General features: G+C 39.1%; 1 protein-coding gene across 1 annotated transcript in view; it reads left to right on the forward strand.

The window, feature by feature from the left end:
- PHLPP1 (PH domain and leucine rich repeat protein phosphatase 1) overlaps positions 1–25,156 on the forward strand; it is a 249,363-nt gene that overhangs the window by 206,977 nt on the left and 17,230 nt on the right. Inside the window, exons 11-13 of the mRNA XM_037738637.1 lie at positions 3,647–3,847; positions 7,047–7,209; positions 20,163–20,293. Of these exons, the coding sequence (XP_037594565.1) occupies positions 3,647–3,847; positions 7,047–7,209; positions 20,163–20,293 (495 nt within the window). The remainder of the gene's footprint in view (positions 1–3,646; positions 3,848–7,046; positions 7,210–20,162; positions 20,294–25,156) is intronic.

Consider the following 25,156-nt stretch of genomic DNA (forward strand, 5'->3'; position numbering starts at 1 on the left):
CAAAACTAAAGTATTCATTCATTCCGGTGGAAGGAGGACATGTAGACTGTTAAACCAATTTAAGTTGTCTCCTGCTGAAACATTGTGAGTTGTAGGAAGAATGGCTCAAGTGAATAGGTATGGAATTTAATGTTCCTGAGACTATGACAATAAAAAACATTTTTAGTTTAAGTGTTTGCTTTTTGACCATTAACCAACAAAGTGATTAAGTCAGACTCTATGCCGTTCGGATGGTGTCCTTTGGAACTACCTCATATAGTTTCAACTAACTAGTTTCATTTCTTGAAGGGGGATGGTGCTGGCATTTTTCCTCCTTAATTTTGCATAAAAGGTATATAGTTCCTTAATTACAGGCAAATTTCAAAAAGATAAGAGGATAAATGTGTGTGGAAATCACTTTCATCCCTTTATTCAGATGATAAGAGGGGTTTTTAAAGTCGCTTGGCAGCTTTCTAGATGAGCATTCACTTGTCTGTTTTTAAAACATTCCCTCTTTTCTGGCCTAAAAAATATGCAAATATTGATTAATTCACTCTCTTTTATCTCGTGTGTGTGTGTGTGTGTGTGTGTGTGTGTGTGTGTGTGTGTGTGTTTGACTACATGTATCCTAGAGAATTCTATTTTTTTTTTTTGAGGTGGAGTTTTGCTCTTGTCATCCAGGCTGGAGTGCAATGGCACAATCTTGGCTCACTGCAACCTCTGCCTCCTGGGTTTAAGCAATTCTCCTGCCTCACCCTCCCAAATAGCTGGGATTATAGGCACCTGCCGCCATGCCCAGCTAATATTTGCATTTTTAATAGAGAGGGGCTTCACCATGTTGGCCAGGCTGGTCTGGAACTCCTGACCTCAGGTAATTCACCTGCCTTGACCTCCCAAAGTCCTAACTGGCCAAGAATTCTATTTTAATGAAATTATTTTATATGGTGTCCCAGCCAACACTAGTCCATGATATCTTAGGGCAATAAAATGTATTTCTTACATTTTAACTTATTCTAATGCTACACTGAAGAAGTTCTTAACAAGAAATTAGGTGGTCTAAATGGGACCCAAAGAAAGACTCATAAAATTACTCTAAACAGCTATGGTAAACAACTGTGGTGCTGAAACTGGTGTCCTTCCTAGTTCAAAACCATTTCAGAAACTGCAGCAGCGACCTTTATTTTCTTCTCTGTAGCACACATGACTGTAATTTCCCATGACTATTTATGGTCTGGACAGCCCTTCTCTAACTTCCTTTTTTTTTTTTTTAAAATGTCAACGGAATACGTGTTTCTTTAATGGAAAATGTTCTATTTTGGGGAAGCTGCTTTTCCTCAGATAAGTAATGTGTGTGTGTTGAAGGGATTGTACAAGATTGAAGAGTTTTAAATCAGTGGATTGAGAGCTTGGAGTGACAGTCCTGGTGAGGGCTCCTGATAGACTTTTTCTTTTTTCCTATCCAAAATTAAAAATAACTGTACCTGGTATTCTGTATTCTTTTTAAGGATGATTTTATTCTTTTTTTTTTTTAAAAAAAAAAAAAAAAACATGGCAGGGCCGGGCGCGGTGGCTCAAGCCTGTAATCCCAGCACTTTGGGAGGCCGAGGCGGGTGGATCACGAGGTCAAGAGATCGAGACCATCCTGGTCAACATGGTGAAACCCCGTCTCTACTAAAAATACAAAAAATTAGCTGGGCATGGTGGCACGTGCCTGTAATCCCAGCTACTCAGGAGGCTGAGGCAGGAGAATTGCCTGAACCCAGGAGGCGGAGGTTGCGGTGAGCCGAGATCGCGCCATTGCACTCCAGCCTGGGTAACAAGAGCGAAACTCCGCCTCAAAAAAAAAAAAAAAAAAAAAAAACATGGCAGAATAGTCCTGAATTGAATGATGAAAGTTTCAAACCAAAGTGATTGAAATGAAGGAATAGTATGGCTCATCAACAGGGTTGATCTGGGGGTTGGGGGAGGCATGAGAGATTTGACCCTTCTAACTCTTGTAGGTGAACCCTATGTACTGAGCACTCTCTCTTTCCCACCTGCTGCAGCTGCAGTTGCAGGTGGACATTCATCATGAATCAGGAGGGTCATCTCTGACTCCTGAGTGTGACGCAGTCCGTCTCTTTGGAGTGAGTTGGAACCTGATCACAGCAAGGATTTGTTGGCGTTCCTCAGCTTTGCATTGTGCATTTATCTGCATTTCACAATCCCTGTGGAAGATCTATTGTTTTTGACAGTTTTAGTTATCTTAGGTATAAAACCATTCTTCATATGTTATTCACTTTTCATTCTAGCATCTGGAAACTGTGGCAGCATATATATTATCTTGTTTGTTTTCATGTAAAATTTATTCAAGTACAATATAAATACAAAAAAGTGGCCACATCATAAGTGCACTTGATGTATTGTCTCAGAGTGAACACACTTGTGTAGCCAGCACCCAGACTAAGAAACAGAACATTACCATATTCGAAACATTACACACCGTCTCCTGGATACTGCCTCCCTTTCCCTCCCCACCTAACAGTTACTGCTGTCCTGACTTCTGTTACCACAGAGTAATTTTGCCTGACTTTGAACTCTGTGTAGTTATGGGTTCATGCAGTGGTTCTCCTCTTGTATCTGGCTTCTTTAGGTCACTATGTGTTTGTGAGATTCATCCTGTTGATATATGTTGTTTTAGTTCTTTATTCTAATTGCTACGTCATATTCTGTTGTTTTAATACAGAACAAATTATCTCCTGCACTTATGAAAGTCAATAATATGTGGTTTGAACATTATACTGAAAAGGATTCAGTCACTATGTGATTTAGTTGCATTGTGATCTAATATGTGTTTTATTACTATAAGAACCATTTATTTATTATTTATTTATTCACCTAATTTTTATAGAGCCAGGGTTTTGCTTTGTTGCCAGGCTGGTCACAAACCCCTGGCTTCAACCAATCTTCCTGCCTCAGCAAGCACCTTTTATTACAAAATAGGAAATTGTTTTTCCTTCCTTAAGTCAGAATGTTAACTTTACTGTATCACTTTCTCTTCCACTCCCTGCCAACTATAAAATTGATTGGCTGGGTGCGATGGCTCACACCTGTAAAACCAGCACTTCACGAAGCCGAGGGAGATGGAACACTTGAGGTCAAGAGTTCAAGACCAGCCTGGCCAACATGGTGAAACCCCATCTCAACTAACAGTATAAAAATTAGCCAGACATGATGGTGGATGCCTGTAATCCCAGCCTCTTGGGAGGGTCAACTAACAGTATAAAAATTAGCCAGGCATGATGGTGGACGCCTGTAATCCCAGCCTCTTGGGAGGCTGAGGCAAGAGAATTGCTTGAACATAGGAGGTGGAGGTTACAGTGAGCTGAGATGGCACCATTGCAGTCCAGCCTGGGCAACAAGAGTGAAACTCCAACTCAAAAATAAAATAAATAATTGCTTCCTCTTACCTACCTTTGTGCTTCCACAAAAATTGTGTCTCTATTTAATACATATAGATAGCTATTGTGTTCATCGTAGTTAGTGGATGACAGATACAAATACTTGCTTGTCTTTTCAATTCATGTTTTTAGTCCCAGCTTCTAATGTGCCTGGTATGAAAGCTTTGAGGCTTATTGAGGGTTTTTGTGGCTTTTCAATGGTGTTTTGTTGCATTTTGTCATTGTAGCCTAAGATTCCTGAACGCATCTGCAAACAAACTGGAAAGCCTTCCTCCAGCCACACTTTCTGAAGAGACAAACAGTATCTTACAAGAGTTGTATTTGACAAATAACAGCCTCACAGACAAATGTGTGCCCTTGTTAACGGGACACCCCCATTTGAAGATTCTTCACATGGCCTACAACCGACTTCAGAGTTTTCCAGCAAGGTAAAGGAGAGTCGTAAAGCTGTGTTGTGAATTGTGTTTCTCAAAATGTATTCATAGAAAGGTGAAAGCTGAAGTATTTATTTCCCAGGCGATGTCAGGTTTATTTGCTTGTTCGTCCTCCATTCACAGTTTCCTTTATATAAGCCGTGATGACATTTCCCTAAAGAGAAGTAGATTGGTTTTCCTCATATTGTCCAAAGACCTAATCACAAGAATGTTCTTAAGATTTTGAAATAAAATGTGTTGTTTAGCAGGTATGTTTTTTCTTTTGCTTCTTTCAACCAGTCAGATTAATTTTTTGAAAAGCCATTATCCTAGAACCTGGTGTGGTGGTGCGTGCCTGTACTCCCAGCTACTCGGGAGGCTAAGGTAGGAGGGTAACTTGAGCTCAAGGATTCAAGACCAGCCTGGGCAACATGGTGAGACCCTAATATTAAAAGATAAAATAAATAATAAAGTTTCCAAAAACATCAACCTAATCAGGTATGTGGGAATTGGAATGTAAACCAGGAACCTGAAAATCCTTCATTATCTACCAACTTTTATGTTTATACTCACGATGTTACAAAGCAGTGGTAGACTTCACTACCATAGAAACTGTACCATTACAAATGATGGCTCTCAGAAGAGTCCATTTTTAACTTGTTTTTACTTTAACTTCTAATTTTCAGGGAGCAGTGACATTATATCTAACTTTGAGTGAATCTATGCGCTGAGCCTGCTGTGAGGATTTACTCTGTTTCCACTTCATTGGCATTTATCCATCTAACAAGTTAGGACTTGGAACATACACGCACGCATCAAAGAAGCAAACACTAACCCCTCTGGTAATCTGCTTGGTAACTGCAACTCAGCATTGGGGCCAAATCAAAATACTCTCACAGCCTCCCTCTGCTGCCTTCAGGGCTACCAGTCTGTTGAAGCCCTTGCGGAAGGAGGAAGGCTCATGTATGTGTTGACTTAAAGTATTTCTCTGTTTGTGGCTTAATGTTTACTTTCTTTCTCATTTGAGATTAATGATTAAACTATTTTATACTTACTTCCGTGTACTTTTACTTTACTATGGAATGGGGAAATGATATTTTTTGGAAAAACCATGATAATCACATTAACAGTAACCTATCTGAAAGGGTTCATTGTCATCTTTCAGATGGTGAATGTCTAATCCCTGCAGAGGAAAGGATCATCAGCTCCGATTCTGAGGACATACCCCCAGTGACCCATGCCAAGTGTAATCACCCACTATAAGTGCAGAGAAACTTTTAAAACACCTTGTAAAAATCCATCTAGTAATGAATTCTGTCTCCCTGTGGATTGTGATGTGGCTCAGTAGCTCCCCTACAAACCAGAGCACCTTCAGAGCTGGGTTTGTGACCTAGCTGTCTTTCTCAGCCTTATATCTCACACAGGGTCATGGCTGCTGAATTAAAGAATGTGGCCACCATCTAGTCATTTTGTCTTCACATCTTTTGCCACCTTCTTTTTATGTTGAGAGTTGGAAATTTCTCTAACTTTTTCTTTTGGGTGCCTGCTTTCTGTACTTTTAATCATCGTTCATGCGCCATTATCCATTAGTTTCAAGGCATAGTGCTGGCATCTGCTTCTGGTGAGTTTTCAGGAAGCTTACAATCATGGTAGAAGGTGAAGGGGAGCCATTGTGTCACATGGTGAGAAAGGGGGCAAAAGAGATGCCAGGCTCTTTCATGAATGCACTGTGTGTGAATTCACATATTATCATGGGAAGAGCATCAAGCTATTCATGAGGTATCTGCCCCCATGGCCCAAACACCTCCCACTGGGCCCTGCCTCTAACATTCGGAATCACATTTCAACATGACATTTGGAGGGGACAAATATTCCAAACCATATCACCATATTTCTTTCAAATTATGATGACAACATATTTAAATAATATTCTTAGAAATTCAGGCTCTCATAGATGGATTACTTTATAGTCTGTGTATATATTGTTTGTAGTATATTCTGATACACTGGATGCTTATGGTATTAAAGGGTCTGGCTTCATAAAATAAAAACTTAGTTCTTATTGTATCTTAGGCATATATTTATTTTCAAGATAAGTAAGATAATCTTTATATTTGAAAACTGACAGAAAAATAATACAGTGTTTTTTGTTAAATTGTTTAAAGGTATATTGTGACAAATGACACTATAACAGGTAGAAGTGTTACCAATAACTGTAAACTAAATTATTCAGTTTACGAGTCTGAGTCACACTAATAGAGAATTCTGTGCTTGGAGTCTAGCATCAGCAGAAGTGGAAAAAGGGTCACAGAGTGGCAGATACTAGTACAGTGATTGCAGAGGTGGAGGCGTTTTTTCTTTCAAATTTATAAAGAATGCAAGAAACCTTGTTGTGGAATTTTTCTTTAGTTGGTTATTGTAATTATTGATGAAGATTATAAATTAGGATTGAAAAAAGACATTCTTAAATGGAAATATTAAATTAATTGCATTAGAACATATTATTAAGGTATGGTTGGAGAGATTCCTTCTTTGTAGATGTTTAGTAAGAATTGAGAGAAATGTGTTTTGTCCCTGGTGTGAATTTGGGCTCTGCCAGAAGTGCAAGAGGTGATCCAAATGGGCTTTTAACGCACCCCTTGCTCCTTACCACTACTTTGTATTCATCAGTGATGTCAGAGGAATTAGGGGGGTGGGGTTTGGGGAAAAAGCTTACAGTATTTTAATATGAACTATAGACCTGTTCTCTACCTCCCGTTTGAGTTTTCAGTGCCACTACAAAGAAATTATACTCCCTAAGCCCTTTTAAGGCAGTTATATTGCTGGCTTTTGACTCATTTAAATAGTGTTTTAATTAGCATTCAGACCAAGCTCTACAGTGATGTGATTATTGCCAGGGCAACTTAATTGCCACACAGACTTTAAGGAGGAAAAGGTGATCCATTTTCCTTCTTGTTGACAATTTGAAGAGTTGAAGTTAATAATTTTGTTCTGTAATGGGAAAGAGGTGTTAAAATATTTCAGTACTCCAAAATGATGATAGTGAAAAAATGGTCTTGTTTGTAAAAATTACTGTTACAAATGAAACTTTGAAGTCATAGCAATTTAATTCATTCTTTGATTCTCATCATATATTATTTTCTTTTTACATGGATTTATAATTATTTTGTAACTCCCTCCTTGATGGATTTTTCTTTTTTTTTTTTTTTTTTAGTAAAATGGCAAAACTGGAGGAACTGGAAGAAATCGATCTCAGCGGGAATAAGCTAAAAGCCATCCCAACAACCATCATGAATTGCAGGCGCATGCACACTGTGATTGCTCACTCCAACTGCATCGAGGTCTTTCCCGAAGTTATGCAGCTGCCAGAGATCAAGGTATGTGGTTTCATTTCATGAATCTAAGCTTCAGGTCGGCAAAGAGAGTTGACTTCCTAATTCATCAACTCAGGACGTTTGTACCTTTGTTGGATTTATTCAGAATGAAGGCCCCCAATAGTCCCTACTTCCTCCTTCCTAACCAATGGGCTGCACCATTGAGTTAGCAGAGTTAAAAAACAAAGCAAAACCGTGGAGCGGATTTTGGGAAAAATGGATTTCTAGGCTCAGTCCTTAACTTACTGTATGACATGAGGCTACCCACATAACCACCCTATACTTCTTTATCTGTTAATAGTTGTCCCACTTATTTCCAAGGTGGTTATGAGGCTCAAAGGATGCGGTTGATATAATCGCAGTTTGAAAAAGTTAACAGTATCACTACACATCCCTCTTTCCCAACTCACCTAATTAAATAGCACACCCCACCAGAGTAGCCGATTAATGGTAATTCCCTATATAGACAAAGCATCATTGTTGTCACCACACATTGATTTTAACTGAATGAAATTGGAAGAGCAGATATTATTTGATAGGTGAGGGTGCTGAAAAGTGAAGAGATTTGCATAAATTAAGACAGCAAATTGGTGGCAGAGGTAGTGTGTGAGTCCTGACTCGAGGTAGACTCATGGGATGAAACCAGTTCAGTAGAGTGAAAGCCATCCAACAACTGTGTGTTCCTGTTTTGTTTCTTTTTTTGGCAAGGAAATGATACAGAAGCAAAAAGTTATTTATATACAGCGTAGTTTTTCATTTGTATCTTAGCATTCCTAATTATCAATTTTATCGTTAATGAAAAATAATTTGGTGGTTATAGATTTGGAGCATATTCTAATCTCCTTTAGGGGACAAGAGTAGTCCTACTTAGTTATTCTTCACTTTCCAGACACTTGCTGATATAAACCCTGTGTTTCAGATTAAAAAAGAAAATAGACATTTGAAGACATTTTAAGTGGCTTACATAACTTTTTTTTTTTGAGACAGAGTTTTACTCTTGTTGCCCATGCTGGAGTACAGTGGCACCATTTCAGCTCACTGCAATCTCTGCCTCCTGGATTCAAGCAGTTCTCTTGCCTCAGCCTCCCAAGTAGCTGGGATTACAGGCACCAGCCACCACGCCCTTTGTAGAGACAGGGTTTCTTCATGTCAGCCAGGCTGGTCTTGAACTCCTGACCTCAGGTGATCCACCCGCCTTGGCATCCTAGAGTGCTGGGGTTACAGGTGTGAGCCACCATGCCCGGCTGGCTTGCATAACTTTTTATCACAATGGTTTTTATACATTTACGTGGTTAAGGTGTGTACAAGCCATTTTCTGTGTGTGTGTACACTCATGCATGTGCATGTGTGCTTTAAGCCACGAAATGTTTTACTTAGGGCTTTAAGAACACTGTCATCTCCTACATCATAGTGGGATTTTAAGATGTTTGTTTACATTTCCAGAATTTTTACTTTCTGCATAGTAACTTTCACAATGAGGAAGAGCAGCATTCTGAAGGGAGACAGACCTCCAGTTGGATCCCAGCTGAAAATTGACTGCTCTGTTTCCTCATGTGAAATAAAGAAAAGAATTGGTACTTCTTTACAGCATTGTTGTGAAGACAAAATGAAATAATACATGTAAAGCATTTGAAATAGGAGTGTCATATAGGAAGAACTCCCTAAATTTTAGCCATTATTAATCAACACATGCCCTCAGCCTGGTTCATCTGTGATGTTGATTATACGGAGCAACTATTTTGGCTGAAGCTCAACAAAATCCAAGAAATCTATTACTTAAGCAAATGTTGATTTGCATTCAGCATAGGAAAGATGTTGTCAGCCAGACTTTCCAGGGGTTCCTCAGCTGCCCATTACTTGACACAGTGGCTATGCTGTGGCATGTTTTATAGGGGATTGTTTTTTTGCTTTTGAGACAGAGTTTCACTCTTGTTACCCAGGCTGGAGTACAATGGCATGATCGGCTCACCACAGCCTCCGCCTCCCAGGTTCAAACGATTCTCCTGCCTCAGCCTCCTGAGTAGCTGGGATTATAGGCATACACCATCACACCTGGCTAATTTTATATATTTTTTTAGTAGAGACAGGGTTTTTTCATGTTGATCATGCTAGCCTTGAACTCCTGACCTCAGATGATCTGCCCGCCTCGGTCTCCAAAGTGCTGAGATTACAGGCATGGGCCACTACACCCGGCCTACTGGAGGTTGCTAAACTGGTCTCTAAGTGTGGTGCAGGTGAAATTCCAGCACAAGGGAAAGTAAGAGTCTCAGGATTCACCTCGTATTCGCCAGTCTTTGTGTCTGTACCTGTCTTTTAATGTTATAAACTCTTAAATGTAGATTAGATTCTTGTTTTGAGTTTTTGTTTTTGTGTTTTTTTTTAAGTACCTGGTTTAAAATACAAATAGAAATTTATGCTGGGCATGGTGGCTCATGCCAGTAATCCCAGCACTTTGGGAGGCTGAGGCAGGTGGATCACCTGAGGTCAGGTGTTTGATACCAGTCTGTCCAACATGGTGAAACCCTGTCTCTACTAAAATTACAGAAATTAGCCGGGTGTGGTGGCTCACACCTGTAGTCCCAGCTACTCAGAAGGCTGACGCTGGAGAATGGCTTGAACCCAGGAGGCAGAGGCTGCAGTGAGCTGAGATGACACCACTGCACTCCAGCCTGGGTGACAGAGCGAGAGTCCATCTCAAAAAAAAAAAAAAGGAAATTTAAATGTTTTCAGATTTTAACAGTTTTGCAAAATACAAATTTTGCTGTGTGAAAACTAATCCTCTCCTAGATTCTTGCTTGGATTCCTGGTTTACAGAATCAGTACCTTTGTTGCTGTTGAATTCCTTCGCCGTTTGTCTTCTCTCTGTACCCTGCTTTGCACCTCCTTTTCAATTTTACTTCCCTTATTTTTCAATGGTTTCCATTTTTTTGCTTTTTGATTGATTTTTCCCCCCGAGCTGTTACACCTTTGCATTTTTCTTATGTTAACAATATCCAGTCTTTCAGATTCAGCTCTTCCGTTCCCAGTAGAAATAACTTTTGCTGTTGAGGTTTCAGGGGGCGGGGGGAGCGTGGGGGGTGCTGAGCAATATCAAGTATCCTTTATGTACAAACATAAGTGTTTCAGCCTTGGACAGATAGTGTTCATGAAAAAGATAGTAGTTATATTGTTTCAGAACTCTGAATTGATATTTTAGTGCTCATATAAGAATATTTTAAGTTGCAGTTGTAAGTATTTATATACATTTGAACTGCCCAAAAGAAAATTTCTCATAAAAATCCTACTGTATTGGGCTGGGCGCGGTGGCTTAAGCCTGTAATCCCAGCACTTTGGGAGGCCGAGGCGGGCGGATCACAAGGTCAAGATATCGAGACGATTCTGGCCAACATGGTGAAATCCTGTCTCTACTAAAAATACAAAAAAAATTAGCTGGGCATGGTGGCTTGCGCCTGTAGTCCCAGCTACTCGGGAGGCTGAGGCAGGAGAATTGCTTGAACCCAGGAGGCGGAGGTTGCAGTGAGCCGAGATCGTGCCACTGCACTCCAGCCTGGCACCTGGCGACAGAGCGAGACCCTGTCTAAAAAAAAAATGTGCTGTATCTTAAATGATAATTATACCTATGAAAGTCTTCATTGCAAACTGTGCCTTAAAGCATATTTTTAATGTAAAAGAAGTAATTTAATTTTTATGATGAGATATTCCAACCTGTATTAAAATTGTATTATTGAGCTAATAACCCTAGATTACAGTCACACTGTTTCTTGAAAATAAAGTACAATAGGTGTTGCTTGTAAAGTATCTCATGAAGGTGTTAAGATAATTGCAGTTACAAAAACTTAGCAGATAACATTTTAGAAGAGGTAAGATTGTGGTCTATTTAACTAGCTAGTTTCACCAAACAGGGTTATCTTTTCAGACATTAAAGGAAAGTGCTTATTCATAGCTTTGTTACCAAAGTTTTAAGAACAATTATTGTTTAAACGAGCAAACAAATCCCCATACTGCGGTGTTTGCTAAAATGTGTTTTTAAAACACCTGAATAATTAGGCCCTTTTCATGTACACCTAAAACAGAGACTGTGTGCACCGTCTAACCTTGGATAAAATTGAGCTCTGGCAGTTTTTCATTTTGATATGTCTAATGAGATCTGTAAAGTGATCATCAGGTGTTAATTTCTGTATTTGAACAGGGAGGTTATGTAAGTTATTAGCAGGGGAAAAATATGTGTTTTTCAGAATTTTCTGGTGAGTCCGAGTGGATCCTTAGTGTTAACTGTCTTCATCTTTGTTTAGCCCTTTTGCATTGATCTTCCAAACCCCTACCACCAGTCCAGTATTGCTTAGAGCAGGTTGTGCCCTCTTCTGGTTCTAAAATAGACAGACCTCCCTCTGGATACAGATTAGCTCTCGATCATCTAGTAAGGAAAACAAGATCTGAGCCACACAGAAGCCAGACTTGGTTTGGCTGGACGTAAGTCCATGCTGAGGTTACTCATGGCTGAAGAACCTCAGAAGCAGAGGTGGCCATGGCTATGGCACGTGTTTCTCCTTCCACTGAACTGCATAGCAGTCATACTAGTAATATAATATTTTACAACAAAAACCAAGCTATTAGTTGAGTAATTTCTAAATAGTGTGTAAAAGTGATAATAGTGTAATAGTGTAATAGTGATGTGTTCTAAACCATTCCTCTCCTTTTTTTGAGACAGGGTCTTTGTCACCCAGGCTGGAGCCAGGTGTTCTAACCCTTTTTTGAAGTGTATTTTAAGCAGGTGAAGTAAGTGTTGATACATGCAGTGAATGAAATTGGTAGTTTGGGATTTAAACATTGTATCGGCAACTTCTTTGTCAAATTTCCATGTTCCTGTGGCTTATTGGTTCTAAGAACCGCATCTTTCTAGATGTTTTAATTATCTTTAGAAAATTATTTTCATGTTTGTGCCATCCAGTAATAAACTACTTGGCTAAGCTGAGTAAACTCATGTCTAGAATCTGTGTTACTGTAACTGGGAAGTGGACTATGAAGTAGTTTTAACATGCTATACTCTTGAGGACAATGGCTATAGGAAGTTGAAAAAACAAAATGCATATAGATCAGCTCTCAGTCAGCTGCAGGGAAAACCATGATCCTATAGTCACCATGTAGCCAGACTTGGCTTGGCTGGATTCCAGCAAGCCCTGTTTGTTGTTGTTCTTCTTGTCTCTAAAGTCAAATGAGGGAGAGAATATCAGCTCGGTCACAAAGACACAAAGAACATCGGGAAATGGCTGGGTCAGACTGGATAAAAGTAAGTGGATTGAGTTTTGGGGAAGTAGGAAATGGATATGAAGACAGATCAGGAACCAAGTTTAGGTGTCAGTTTTGGGTGGCGTAGTTGACCTAATAGACGTAAAAACGTCAGCTTGGCATAATGCACATCCAAAAACCTAAAACCAGGACCAGTCATTATTATGGTGCTGGAATCAGGTTAAGTAATAGTTATTTAGGAAAAAAGTTTTCCAACCATTGCAGAATTTAATGACAATTCCCGTTTGGGACAAGGCTTAATACTAGGGCTAAGGAAAAAGGAAGCAAGCAGTGTCTACTGGAAAGTGGCCATTGAAGCCACCCTGCACCCAGCCTTACCAAGAACAGACTAGCAGGAAGTTAAGACTGCATATTCTGTCTTTCAAAATTGGTGTAATGACTTAACTTAGCCTAGTTTTGTGTGTGTGTGTTTTTAACTCTGGTTTCAACAGATCTTTCTAAATTCAAAGCATATACATAACAAAATATTGCATGCATTTTATGGAGTAGGTTATGTATCTCTGTAGATGAAGAATAAGTCCTTCATGAGCTCATGCATTTTAGAAGGCATTTCTTTAGAGAGGCTCCTGGAGAAAGGAGCACCGTGACTCAGAGTCCTCAGAGGAAGTGGTCTGTGAGGTGGTCATTGTGGTGCTATTCAGGTCCCTGAGGGCAAAGGGAAGTGCACTTACACACCCGGAAATCTGGGAGACAGCCTGGAATCACTTGTAAATTTCTTTTCAAGTCTCCTGTTCAGCCTAAAAATTTATGTTCATTTTATGTTCTACTTTTTATCATTTATCTTTGTTTCAATGTAAAGATAATGGCTCTTTCCCTCCACATCTGAGTAAAACTGAAGCCCCCAGATGCATGTGCCAGGTATCCTGTAACTTTGTAATAAACCCTCGAGTATCTCCAAGGGCACACATAATCAATTTTAAGAAGTAATGATGGGCCAGGTACAGTGGCTCATGCCTGTAATCCCAGTACTTTGGGTGGTTGAGGTTGGAGGATTGCTTGAGGCCAAGAGTTCAAGACCAGCCTGCGTAACACAGCAAGACCTTGTCTCTTTGGGTGAAAAAAAGAAGTGATAATGTAAAGAAATTGCTCAGTTTATACAGGATACGTTTTCTTTAAGTCAAAATTTGCAAATAACTTAGTTTTAGTGTTTGAAAAAATTCTGTATTTGAACAAACAGAATATTGGGATTGTTACCCTGCTTGTCATTTTTAGCAGCTCTAATTCCTGCCAGTTTGAAGGTTTCCCAAGGTTTCTTTAAGGCTTCCCAAATCTAAAAGGCAGTTGAGAAAAATCATAGAGACACTGTATATAAATTTTAAAGGAATGCATCATATGAAATTAAAGGTCTTTCTTTGCAACTACCTGTAAAGTGAGGAAGATTAAACATAAATGCACATTTCTCAGTGCATTAGTATATGTTTATATATAAATATTCTCTTAAAAAAGAGACAGGGTCTTGCTCTGTTGCTCAGGCTGGAGTGTAGTGGTGCAATAATAACTCACTGCAGCCTCAACTTCCTGGTCTCACAGGAAGCTCCCACCTCAACTTCCTGAGTAGCTGAGATTCCAGGTACACAGGAGCCTGGCTAATATTTTAAAATTTATGTAGAGACAGGGTCTCTCTATGATATCAAGGTGGATCTCGAACTCCTGGCCTCAAGCAATTCTTCCATGATGGTCTCCCAAAGTGCTGGGATTACAGGCATGAGCACTGCACACAGCCATAAATATGATTTTATGTAGAAAAATAGTACTATACTTTGGCTCTCAGGTCTATGTTTGAGGTAAAAGGTGGGTTCAGACCAACTCATTCAGTTAATAAGCTTACTTGTATGAACATCCCACGTTAGTGATAACTTAGCCTACTGTAACACCAGGAATATATAGTAGTTTAAGAGAATTTGACTAAAAGTTATATATTGAGAAATAGTACATACATGTGTATCCTTATTTTACTATTAAGCTAAAATGTTCTAGTTCCTACAACATCCTAAGAAAGGCAGGTGGTATAGACTACTTCCGTATGAGACACGATCTATAGGATCCAGGTTCATCATTCCATCCCTCTGCCTGTCCAGGCTTGTCTCCTGCTCTGGAGCCCAACAGTCTCCAGCCTCAGCAGCCACTCTTAGGGAGTTCCCTGATATGCCACACACACATTATTTTTGTCTCCTTCCTGCTCTCCCTGCTGTTAGCTCTCCCTAGATGTCTGCCTGTTCTCATATGCCTGATTAACTTTGATTCTGCACAAAAATCTTCTCTGGAAAGGCCTCTCTGGGGTCTTGGTATCTGTCACTGCGCTGCTGTGACCTGTGTATACTTCTGCCGTATCGTTGATCATAGTAGCTAAAGGTTGTCTTATTTCCCCCACTATGCTGGGAGTTCCTCAAGGGCAGGGACTGTGTCTGCCATCTCCATATGTCCCTGATGTTGGCTCCTTGCCTGCCTGTTTGTAGGTATTTAATATGTGTTCTTTTGAATGAATGCTTGGTTTTATTTACTTTATATGAAGTCGGTGGGGAAATATGTTATGCACCAGCAGCTTTTACCTTGCAAGGGCAAGGAAATGCAGACTGTGATTGGGAGCCTCGTTTTTGGAACTGATGTGCTATTGGGGAGCACAGTGGAGGTGGTAGACCAGGGATAGTCTGCACGAAGGAAGGAAGCAAGGCGCTACAGAATCTAGCAGCCGGTAGGTTAAGCTGCCATTTCAGGACAGCACAGGTGGCTGTTTGGCAGATGATATGTAATACACTGCTATGAACATTGATATGCCTGTTTCTTTGGTAATATTCTGAGGTAAACATAATAAAGATAGGCTCCATGCAGCTTTTGTGATAATTACACTTAAACTGTATATCAAATTGAATTTCTTTTTAAGATATAATGACTTTTTTATGCTCTCATCTAAATGTGTTTATAATGATTTTCCTCTAAGTCAAGAGTTCCTTCTCAGCTATGAGTTATCTCAATTTTTCTGAGGGTTGCATAATTGTTTTGGGCATTTTAACCAGAATTTTGATTATAACAAGTAATTTTTGTTAGCTATGTTCAAGAGTGGGCCTGAAAAAAGGAAAGATAATTTTCTTTTAGTCATGTTTTGGCCAGATTTAACATTCTATTTAACAATATATTTTTAAGAAAGGTGTAGTATGCTAACCATAGAGGTACATATAGTAACGATATAAAATGTCATTTTTTTGTCCACGTTCACTCAAATGTTTCCTATTTGCTTAGTGGTAACCATTATAATGATTCAGCCAACAAGTGTTTGTGGCACACCTCAGCAGTCAGCCTATGTTGAGGACTATTGAAAGAACAGTGCTTAGAAATAGTGCTTCTAAGTGTGTCACTGTGTAACACCAGGAGGGCAGCATCAGATATCAACATCCTGTAAATTTTTTTTCAGTTTTCTATAATTTCTGTGAACAAGCCTCCTTCCTATGTACAGAAGTATAAAAGGTGTTTCTGCTTATCTGCCATTAACGAAAATGGCTGCATTCTTACGTAGAAGTAAACAGTGATATTTAAAATGTATTAAGATTGCATTACAATGCTATTTATTCTATGCTGAAATTAACCTAAGCACGGGTATCTCAGTTCCCATCCTAGCAGATTAAATTACAGAAGCACCTTACAAGAGTCCTTCATAAATTCATTCAAAAAGTAATTGTCACATGCCAGGCAATCATTTGTTCATTTGTTCATCCTTTTAATGAAGCCATTTGTTGAGCATCTACACTTCCCAGTGCTCTGAGCTTAGGATATCAGGGAAGAAACAGGAGCAATACCTGCTCTCTAGGAGTCCGTAGTCTCATGGAAGAAATAAATAAGCAGATAATTATAACAAGGGACACCTAATTGAAACAGGTTGTAGTAGAGTTGGCATTGAGTAGAGTCTTAAAAGGAATCAGGCATATTGCACCAGATAAAAAGCAAGAAAAGCACAAAGAAAAGGGTTGCAGGCACAGAGAGCAGCATGTGTAAAGGCACAGACAAATGAAAGCATGTCACATGCATGAGCTGCAGGCACTCTGACATGGGTAGAACATGGAGCGTGAGAAAGCCAATGTGCAGAGTTGGGGGGCCTTGTTGGACATTCTGAGGAATTTGGTGTCAGGTTGAAGGACACCTGGGAGCGGGCTGACAGACTGAAGCTGGAGTGTGAGCGGATGGTGTAAACCACACTGAGAAACCATCCTGACAGCATATGAGGAGTGTATCGTGGGAAGCAAGACCAAAAGCAAAGTTCCGGTGCAGCCCGAGTCCTCCACGGGAAATGGGATGCAGGTCAGTGCAGGCTAGGGGAGCTTGATGGAAGAGAACCGGCTGCAGTGAATCAGACTCTGTCACAGGAGCCTTGGGGAGCAAACAGGCCTGGGCAGAGGGGAGGCACAGGAGTATCATCTCTAAGAAGGTCTGTGTTACAGCCTCCAGCATTATCTTCATAAGTAAATAGTTACCCTACTAAACTCATTCATGATTTGATAATTTAGAGAGTGAGCTGTTTTATATCTGTAGAACAAGTTTTTACCAATTTCCTAAAATTCGGTATTGCTGCAGAATGCCTTTAATCCTTGACCAAAGGCATTTTCTGACCCCTGAATTTGTTTCTTTCAACTACTTGCATCCTATATTACTCACACATATTAGCCCTTTATTTCATGTCTCATCAGTGTTCAGTAGATTGTATATATCCTCATTTGTTGTCCTGCTATGCTGATGTGTACTGACTGTGCTGGTAGCATGTGCCATTATTACCAGTATTATCAGTTTTTCATTAAACTCTGATTGACTGTTGATGTAACAATTTTTTATAATTGAAAAAAAAAAAGGCAAAAAAGAGATGACCATTTTCTCTAATATTGATGTTTAGGTTAAGTAAATTAATGTACATCTACAAGAAGTAGTATGGGGCTATTTAAGGTGGTGGTGTATTAGGGTATTCAGGCTGCTGTAACAACATACCTTAGACGGGATAATTTATTAACAAGAGAAATGTCCTGCTCACAGTTCCAGAGGCTGGGAAGTCCAAGATGAAGGTGCCAGGAGATTTGGTCTGATGAGGCCCCATTTCTCATAGATAGTGCCTTCCATGTCTCCTTGTCTAGTGGAAGAGTGAACAAGCTTACTGGGCCTGCTTTAGAAGGCCACTAATCCCATTCATGAGGACAAAGCCCTTATGACCAAATCTTCTCCCAAAGGCCCCATTTTTTTTTTTTTTTTTTTGAGATGGGGTCTCACTCCGTCATCAGGCTGGAGTGCAGTGGCGTGATCTCGGCTCACTGCAGCCTCCACCTCCCAGGTTCAAGTGATTCTCCTGCCTCAGCCTCCTGAGTAGCTGAGACTATAGGTGTGCGCCACCATGCCCAGCTGATTTTTGTATTTTTAATAGAGACAGGGTTTCACCATGTTGGCCAGCATGATTTTGATCTGTTGACCTCGTGATCTGCCCACCAGCCCCACTTCTTAATACTATCACATTGGGGATTAAGTTTCAGCATGTGATGAAAATTTGTTGTGGGACACACATTGAGACTGTAGCAGAAGGGACTGAAGATGGGGAAAATGGTTGCAGTAGAGTGACAGAAGAGTAAATGAAATGTAATGAAATTGCACCTACATTTGAGATTTTTAAGGCTTTTTAAAACAAATATAAATAAGGCTATATGGGGGGGAAAAACAGAATGCTAACCTGGTTGTGTTAGGCTGGTAGATTTAAGGGTATATTTTCTGAGCTTTTCTTTTTGCACAGATTTTTGTGGATAATGTGGTTATAATGCTCTCAAATTATGATTATTTAGAATGACAGTGTATTTTTTTTCATTGCTACTATTTGGAAGCAAGAGTATGAAACATTTTGTGTGAAAGCATTGTGTTGTTTGAAGTCTGCTGAAAATATATTTTGCCAAAAATACAGGTTTTTATTTTGCCCAATCTCTACACTTCCACAATCCATACTAGATTTAAATTCTTTGAGAATTTTTCCAAATAAAAGGAAGATTTTGTTTACCTCTTTTTTTTTTTTTGAGATGGAATCTCGCCTTGTCGCACAGGCTGGAGTACAGTGGAGTAATTTCAGCTCACTGCAACCTCCGCCTCCCAGGTTCAAGCCATTCTCCTGCCTCAGCCTCCTGAGTAGCTGGCATTACAGGCATGCGCCACCATACCCAACTAATTTTGTATTTTTAGTAGAGACAGGGTTTCACCATGTTGGTCAGCCTGTTCTGGAACTCTTGATTTTGTGATCCTCCCGCCTCAGACTCCCAAGGTGCTGGGATTACAGGCATGAGCCACTGCCCCTGGCACGATCATGAAGTTCTTGTGTATAATCTCCCCCTCGCCTTTTTTTTTTTAAAGGGCCAAAGAGGGAACAAAATAATTTCCCTTTTGATCATTTTCGTAAGCACTTTTGAAACTTATAATAATGTACTAATTCAGCCAGATAATTGCATGCTCTCCACCCCATGCTACTGAACTATGGGGTCTGCATTTTCATATCTAAAGTGCTGACCACTCCTTTTCTCTTGTGTATAGTGAGCCTTCTCTACCTAGGTTCCCTGCTACCTGACCACAAGGGCAGGCCCTCTTTTGCAGTGTACCTTATTTAAGCTTTATATCAGTATTGTGAGAAAGGAGGCATCGTTTCCACTTACAGGTAAAATATGATTTTTTTTTTAATCAACATGACCCTTTTGTGATTTTTCTTTCAAGTTAAATCAGGCAGGACCTGTTGTAGAGTGCAGATGTTGATGCCTTGACACTAGCTTCCATACTTGACTCAACCTCTTTTTTTGACATAGAATAGGCGGGCTTACCTGTTAGTCTAGTTTTTGCTAATTTCTTATTCAGCTCCTTTTGAAATATCTTCTCATTACCTGCCTTTTCCTCATTTGCATGTTCTTTTCTTTGTGGTGTTTTGTTGTTGTTTTGTTTGTTTGTTTGTTTTTTGTTTTTTTGAGACAGGGTCTTGCTCTTTCTCCCAGGCTAGAGTGCAGTGGTGTGGTCTCTGCTCACTGCAACCTGCGCCTCTCGAATTCAAGTGATTCTCATGCCTTAGCCACCTGAGTAGCGGGGATTACAGGCGTGTGCAATGACACCTGGCTGATTTTTGTATTTTTAGTAGAGATGGGGTTTCACCTTGTTGACTAGGCTGATCTCAAACTCCTGACCTCAAGTGATCCACCTGCCTCAGCTTCCCAAAGTGCTGGGATTACAAGCGTGAACCACTGTACCCAGCCTTCTTTGTTTTTCATTTTGTTTTAAGAAGTTCCTTTAAAGTTCATTTTAGTGCTTGGGCTATAGTTCTCATGACACAGAGGTTTTGTGAGCAGTAAGAAAACCTCCTATTAGAATTTTTTAGTTAATGCTTAATTTTAAATGCAGAGATAACAAGTGGAAAATATAGGAAGAATAAAGAACATGGATTTTCTGTGTTATTCAAAGAAAGTAAGAAAATTGTATTTCATTTAGCAAAATCTGTTTTAAATGTTTATGGCAAAGTAACAGACAAGCCTCCTTTTCTGCATTTGTCTAGTATATTATAATGAATGGTCAGACTGATGTGCATGCAAAGGGTAGGAGTATAGAACTCCCTGAAGAACTTCTCTAGACCATCTCTTTCTTGTTTGCGCTTGTTCCTTTTTCAGTGTGTGGACCTGAGCTGTAATGAGCTAAGCGAAGTCACATTACCAGAAAACCTGCCTCCCAAACTACAGGAGCTAGACCTGACTGGAAACCCTCGCCTTTTCCTTGATCACAAAACCCTGGAACTACTGAAGTAAGTATTCTGTAAAGCACTGTACCCCCACTGTTTTCCACTGGCAATGGGATTCATGTCTTAGTGAAAACAGGAAACAAAATACGAAGTATCATTGACTTGTTAGCTGTGTTAACACATGTAACAGGATATGCAAGATGCAGGGAAGCACTGAACAACCAAGATGTAACTTACATCTCAGTAGTCACTGATAACATGGTTATGACTCTTAATGCAAACGTTAAGAAAGGATTTTAAAAGAGATGGACAATGTAGGAAAAATCATCAGTGTGGTGCTAAAATCCAGGTTATTTAAATAAAACTGGGAATGTGGAGTGGTTAGATCCTGCCTGTAGGTAGACCTTCACAGTTTGGGAAAAAGTTCATTGATGCTATTTCAGTCCCAATATTGATAATTAGTGGTTGGAGTTTGCTATGTAAAACCTTAAAGGTTACTGCAGTAGGAAAGATGTCTTAATGATAGTGTTCACCATAGAACTCTAAATGTCTATTAAGAAGAATTAAATAAATTATCCTCCACAATTGAATATTATAGAGCCATTTAAAATTATTATTTAGAGCTATATTGCTAACTCAGAAATCTTTACAGTATATTATTAAGTGAAAATATTAATAACATTTACAAAGAAGTTTTATAGTATAATTCAATTTTTGCAATATAAATGTGTGTGCATTGGATATATGTGCATGTGTACGCATACATATACCTAGAAAATGCCTGAAAGAATGTATAACAGAACTTAAAATGGTGTTATTCTCTGGATAATAGTATTATGGGTAGTGTTTATTTTCTTCTTTAAGCTTTTCTGAATTTCCAGAATTTTTTTGCGATGTATCAGTAGTAGTTTTAGACATTAGCATACATTGGTCATTATGCATGTCATATGTGTTTATACAAAGTTGAATTATTTGTTACTGAAAGTCATCTTCCATTATCTTAGGAAAATCAGAAAAGAACAGTAGAATTTTGGTGAATGGTACGTTAATACTATCCTAGGCTAATAGTGCAAACCAAAGTTTGAAAAGCACTTAAAGTGATTGCTGGATAGAATTGGCCTAATTACTGCCTAATTTATTAGCATTTTAAGTACCTGATGAGAAAATTAATTTTGATACATAGTTGAAAAACGCTGCCTGAGTGTCCTGAGGAAGGAAGAGAGACCTAAGTTCTCTACACTATTGATTGAGTCCCTCCATCTGTCCAGACATATAAGATGAGAACAAAATGGCCTACATGATCTTTAAGGTACTTTTTAAGATCAAGAAAACATCGGTTATCAAAATAGATCATCTTTAAACAGATAGCTTTTGAGCATTTTGCACAAGTAGGATGCAAAGTTTTTGAGCATTTTTTACAAATAAAATTTCAAAATAATTGCACCAAGATTTGTTAATAAATGGAAGTAGCCACTTGGAGAAAAATTAAAGTTGTATTCTTATCTCACACCAAAATAAATTCCAGCTGAAATAGTTGAATCTGTAAAACTATTTTTAAAAGTAATAAGAAATCATGTGAATATCTTCACAAGTTAGAAAAGGACTTTTTAGGCCAAGAAATGAAGAGAATCAGTCACAAGAAAAGAAATTAGTACATGTAGATTGGTTTTGATATTTATGTTGTATAGGTTTATGCATATGTTTTTTATACATAAAAGTGTTAAATGTCTATTTCAAAAATTCTCAAGAGTAGATATAAATGGCAAATGACAAAATAGGAAGAAAAATAAAAGCATTAATATTCTTACTAGAAAGTGTTTTTGGTTTTTTTTTTTTTTTTTTTTTTTTTTTTTTTTTTTTTTTTTTTTTTTTTTTTTTTTTTGAGACAGTTTTGCTCTTGCAGCCAAGCTGGAGTGCAGTGGCGCGATCTCGGCTTACTGTAACCTCCGCCTCCCATATTAAAGCAATTCTCCTGCCCCAGCCTCCAGAGTAGGTGGGATTACAGGCAGCTGCCACAATACCCAGCTAATTTTTGTGCTTTTAGTTGAAACAGGGTTTCACCATGTTGGCCAGGCTGGTTTTGAACTCCCAACCTCAGGTGATCTGCCCACCTCGGCCTCCCATAGTACTGGGATTACAGGCGTGAGTACCGTGCCTGGCTAGAAAGTGTTCTTATAAGACAATAAGAAAAGCACTCAAACAAAATAAACCAAGGACATTAACATTTAACAAAAGCAGTACAAATAGTTACATGAAAAGATATTCAAACTTATTAGCGTATCAAACAAATACAGAATAAAATGCTTGAATAACATTTTCCCCCTCAGATTGGTGCTACTGAAAAAGTGTAATTTGGTATTACACTCTTGTTAAAAAGCAATTGGCCTACTGTATCAAGCTTTTAAAAATATTCACGTACTCAGCCCAAAGTTTCCTATAGCAAAAAAATAATAATTCTCTTAAAATGTTACCTTCTGTTTAACATCTGGAAGGTTGTGGATTCTTAATTACTTGGAAGATTTTCCATCTATTATTTGCACTTTTAGAGGGGTTGGCTTATTTATTCTTTGTGAGCCAGGGAGGTGCATATGAGGACCCTTCTGTGGGATTGAGCTCTGGTTCACAGAACTCTGACTCATTTAAAGATATACAAGATGGCCGGGCGCAGTGGCTCATGCCTGTAATCCCAGCACTTTGGGAGGCCAAGGTGGGTGGATCACCTGAGGTCAGGAGTTTGAGACCAGCCTGACCAACATGGTGAAACCCTGTCTCTACTAAATACAAAAAAATGAGCTGGGCGAGGTGGTGCATGCCTGTAATCCCAGCTACTTGGGAGCCTGGGAGGAGGAGGTTGCAGTGAGCCAAGATTGCACCATCGCACTCCAGTCTGGGCAACAAGAGTGAAACTCCATCTCAAAAAATAAAAAATAAAGATACACAAGAATCAGCATTCAGATCACTTCAGATAGCTGCTGAGCCACAGTATGTTCAGCCAGGCAGAGAAGAGAAATTGCTGCTTCACTAGAAAGAATTATTTGTGTGTTGGAGAGAGGGGGTGGTTAAGAGTTATTTCTTTCCTTTAATAATCAGGCTAGGAAATGGAATTATTTCTCTGAAGACTTTGTGTTCTGTAAAAATTATAAATGTCTTTAGAAATGAGCCTTTACTTTTCCCTAGACTTCAGGACATATCTAAGAGCCTTAGGGCATGTCTTAAAAAACCTATTATATTGCTTACTGTTTCAGGTGGATAAAATTGAGTACCAGGTCATATGGAGAGCAAATAATGGAGGACTGTCTTTTTTTGTTTTTGTTAATGCCTCTTATATTGATAGAATTGAAAACTTAGAAAAAAAGAGTTAGCTCTAGCCTTATTAATAAGTTAATACAAGGTATTAACTTGATTGGGGGATTTTCTATTGACACTGTTTTTCAGGATAAGAGGAAAAGTAAATGTTTGCTAGTAATTGAGAGTAGAAACTTTTCTTTAACCATTTATTTTTAAATTTCAGAAAAATTGCCACCAGTTATTTCTGGAGTCAAAGGGAATACTAGTTAGATACTGATTTACTTCTTAAAGTTTTCACTTGTTCTTAGGAAGGATATACAGTATTTGTTGGATTTGGAAGTAATCGGTACCAACAGATAATTTTAATTCTCGGGGTCAAGACAGAAGTATTTAGGTGTTGCTTAAGTTGTCAAGAGATAATACATATACTTTTTCTCTTGTTTAAATAATAACGAGGGGGAAACTTAGTGGCAATTTACAAGTGAGAGGACTTACTTCACCTTGTGGTAGCCAGCCTTTTATAACAGACTACTTCACATCTATTAATTACTTCCTGTGTCGGGGCACAGAGGCTTTCTAGAGGCTGATTTTTAAGAAACCCTATTTGAGCCGGGCGCGGTGGCTCACGCCTGTAATCCCAGCACTTTGGGAGGCCGAGGCGGGTGGATCACAAGGTCAACAGATCGAGGCCATCCTGGTCAACACGGTGAAACCCCGTCTCTACTAAAACTACAAAAAATGAGCTGGGCATGGTGGTGCGTGCCTGTAATCCCAGCTACTCAGGAGGCTGAGGCAGGAGAATTGCCTGAACCCAGGAGGCGGAGGTTACGGTGAGCCGAGATCNGAGGCTGAGGCAGGAGAATTGCCTGAACCCAGGAGGCGGAGGTTACGGTGAGCCGAGATCGCGCCATTGCACTCCAGCCTGGGTAACAAGAGCGAACCTCTGTCTTAAAAAAAAAAAAAAAAAAAAAAAAGAAACCCTATTTGAGAATTTATTCCTTTAGTATTTCTGTTTTGGGTCCTGTTGGATCAGTTATGGCATGTGGGGGCTAAGGTGAGGCGAGAAATCTCCCAGTTTAAATACATACAGTTAACTTGTAATTTATTAAATACCCCTCATTTACTTTGTAATTTTACGTACATGTTTTATTTTATGATGTTAGCATACTTGGCTTATACCTGTGAGGAAAGAATTGGAAGCTCCAGGGAACATCAAGTCCGTGATAATATTTGTCAAATATTTGGAAGGGTTAATGGACAGAAATTGGATTTGGAGATGAATATTGCAGAATTATCTACATCATCTAAACACAGTATAATTGTGGCTTAGGTTTTTTGTTTTTGTTCTTTTCAAGTCAATATTTATTGTGTAAGAAGACACCCATCTTAAGTTTTGTTTTCTCATGCCAAGGCTGAGGACTTTGTCATTCCCAGGAGAGAGCAGTCATCTAATGTGGACCCTGTGAAAGTCTCTAATAGCTGCTTTATGATGCTCATTAAAACTAATTTTCATGCTCTGTATATATGTCCCTTGGTTTTCATTACAATGAGTAGCTGGTTCTTATTGCTGATAAATATTTCGGACACATTGAACACAGTAAGAAATGGTAAGTACAGTGTTTAACAAGTGTATTTTTT

This window comes from Cebus imitator, unplaced genomic scaffold, assembly GCF_001604975.1.
Source record: "Cebus imitator isolate Cc_AM_T3 unplaced genomic scaffold, Cebus_imitator-1.0 Scaffold55, whole genome shotgun sequence".
NCBI lineage: Eukaryota > Metazoa > Chordata > Mammalia > Primates > Cebidae > Cebus > Cebus imitator.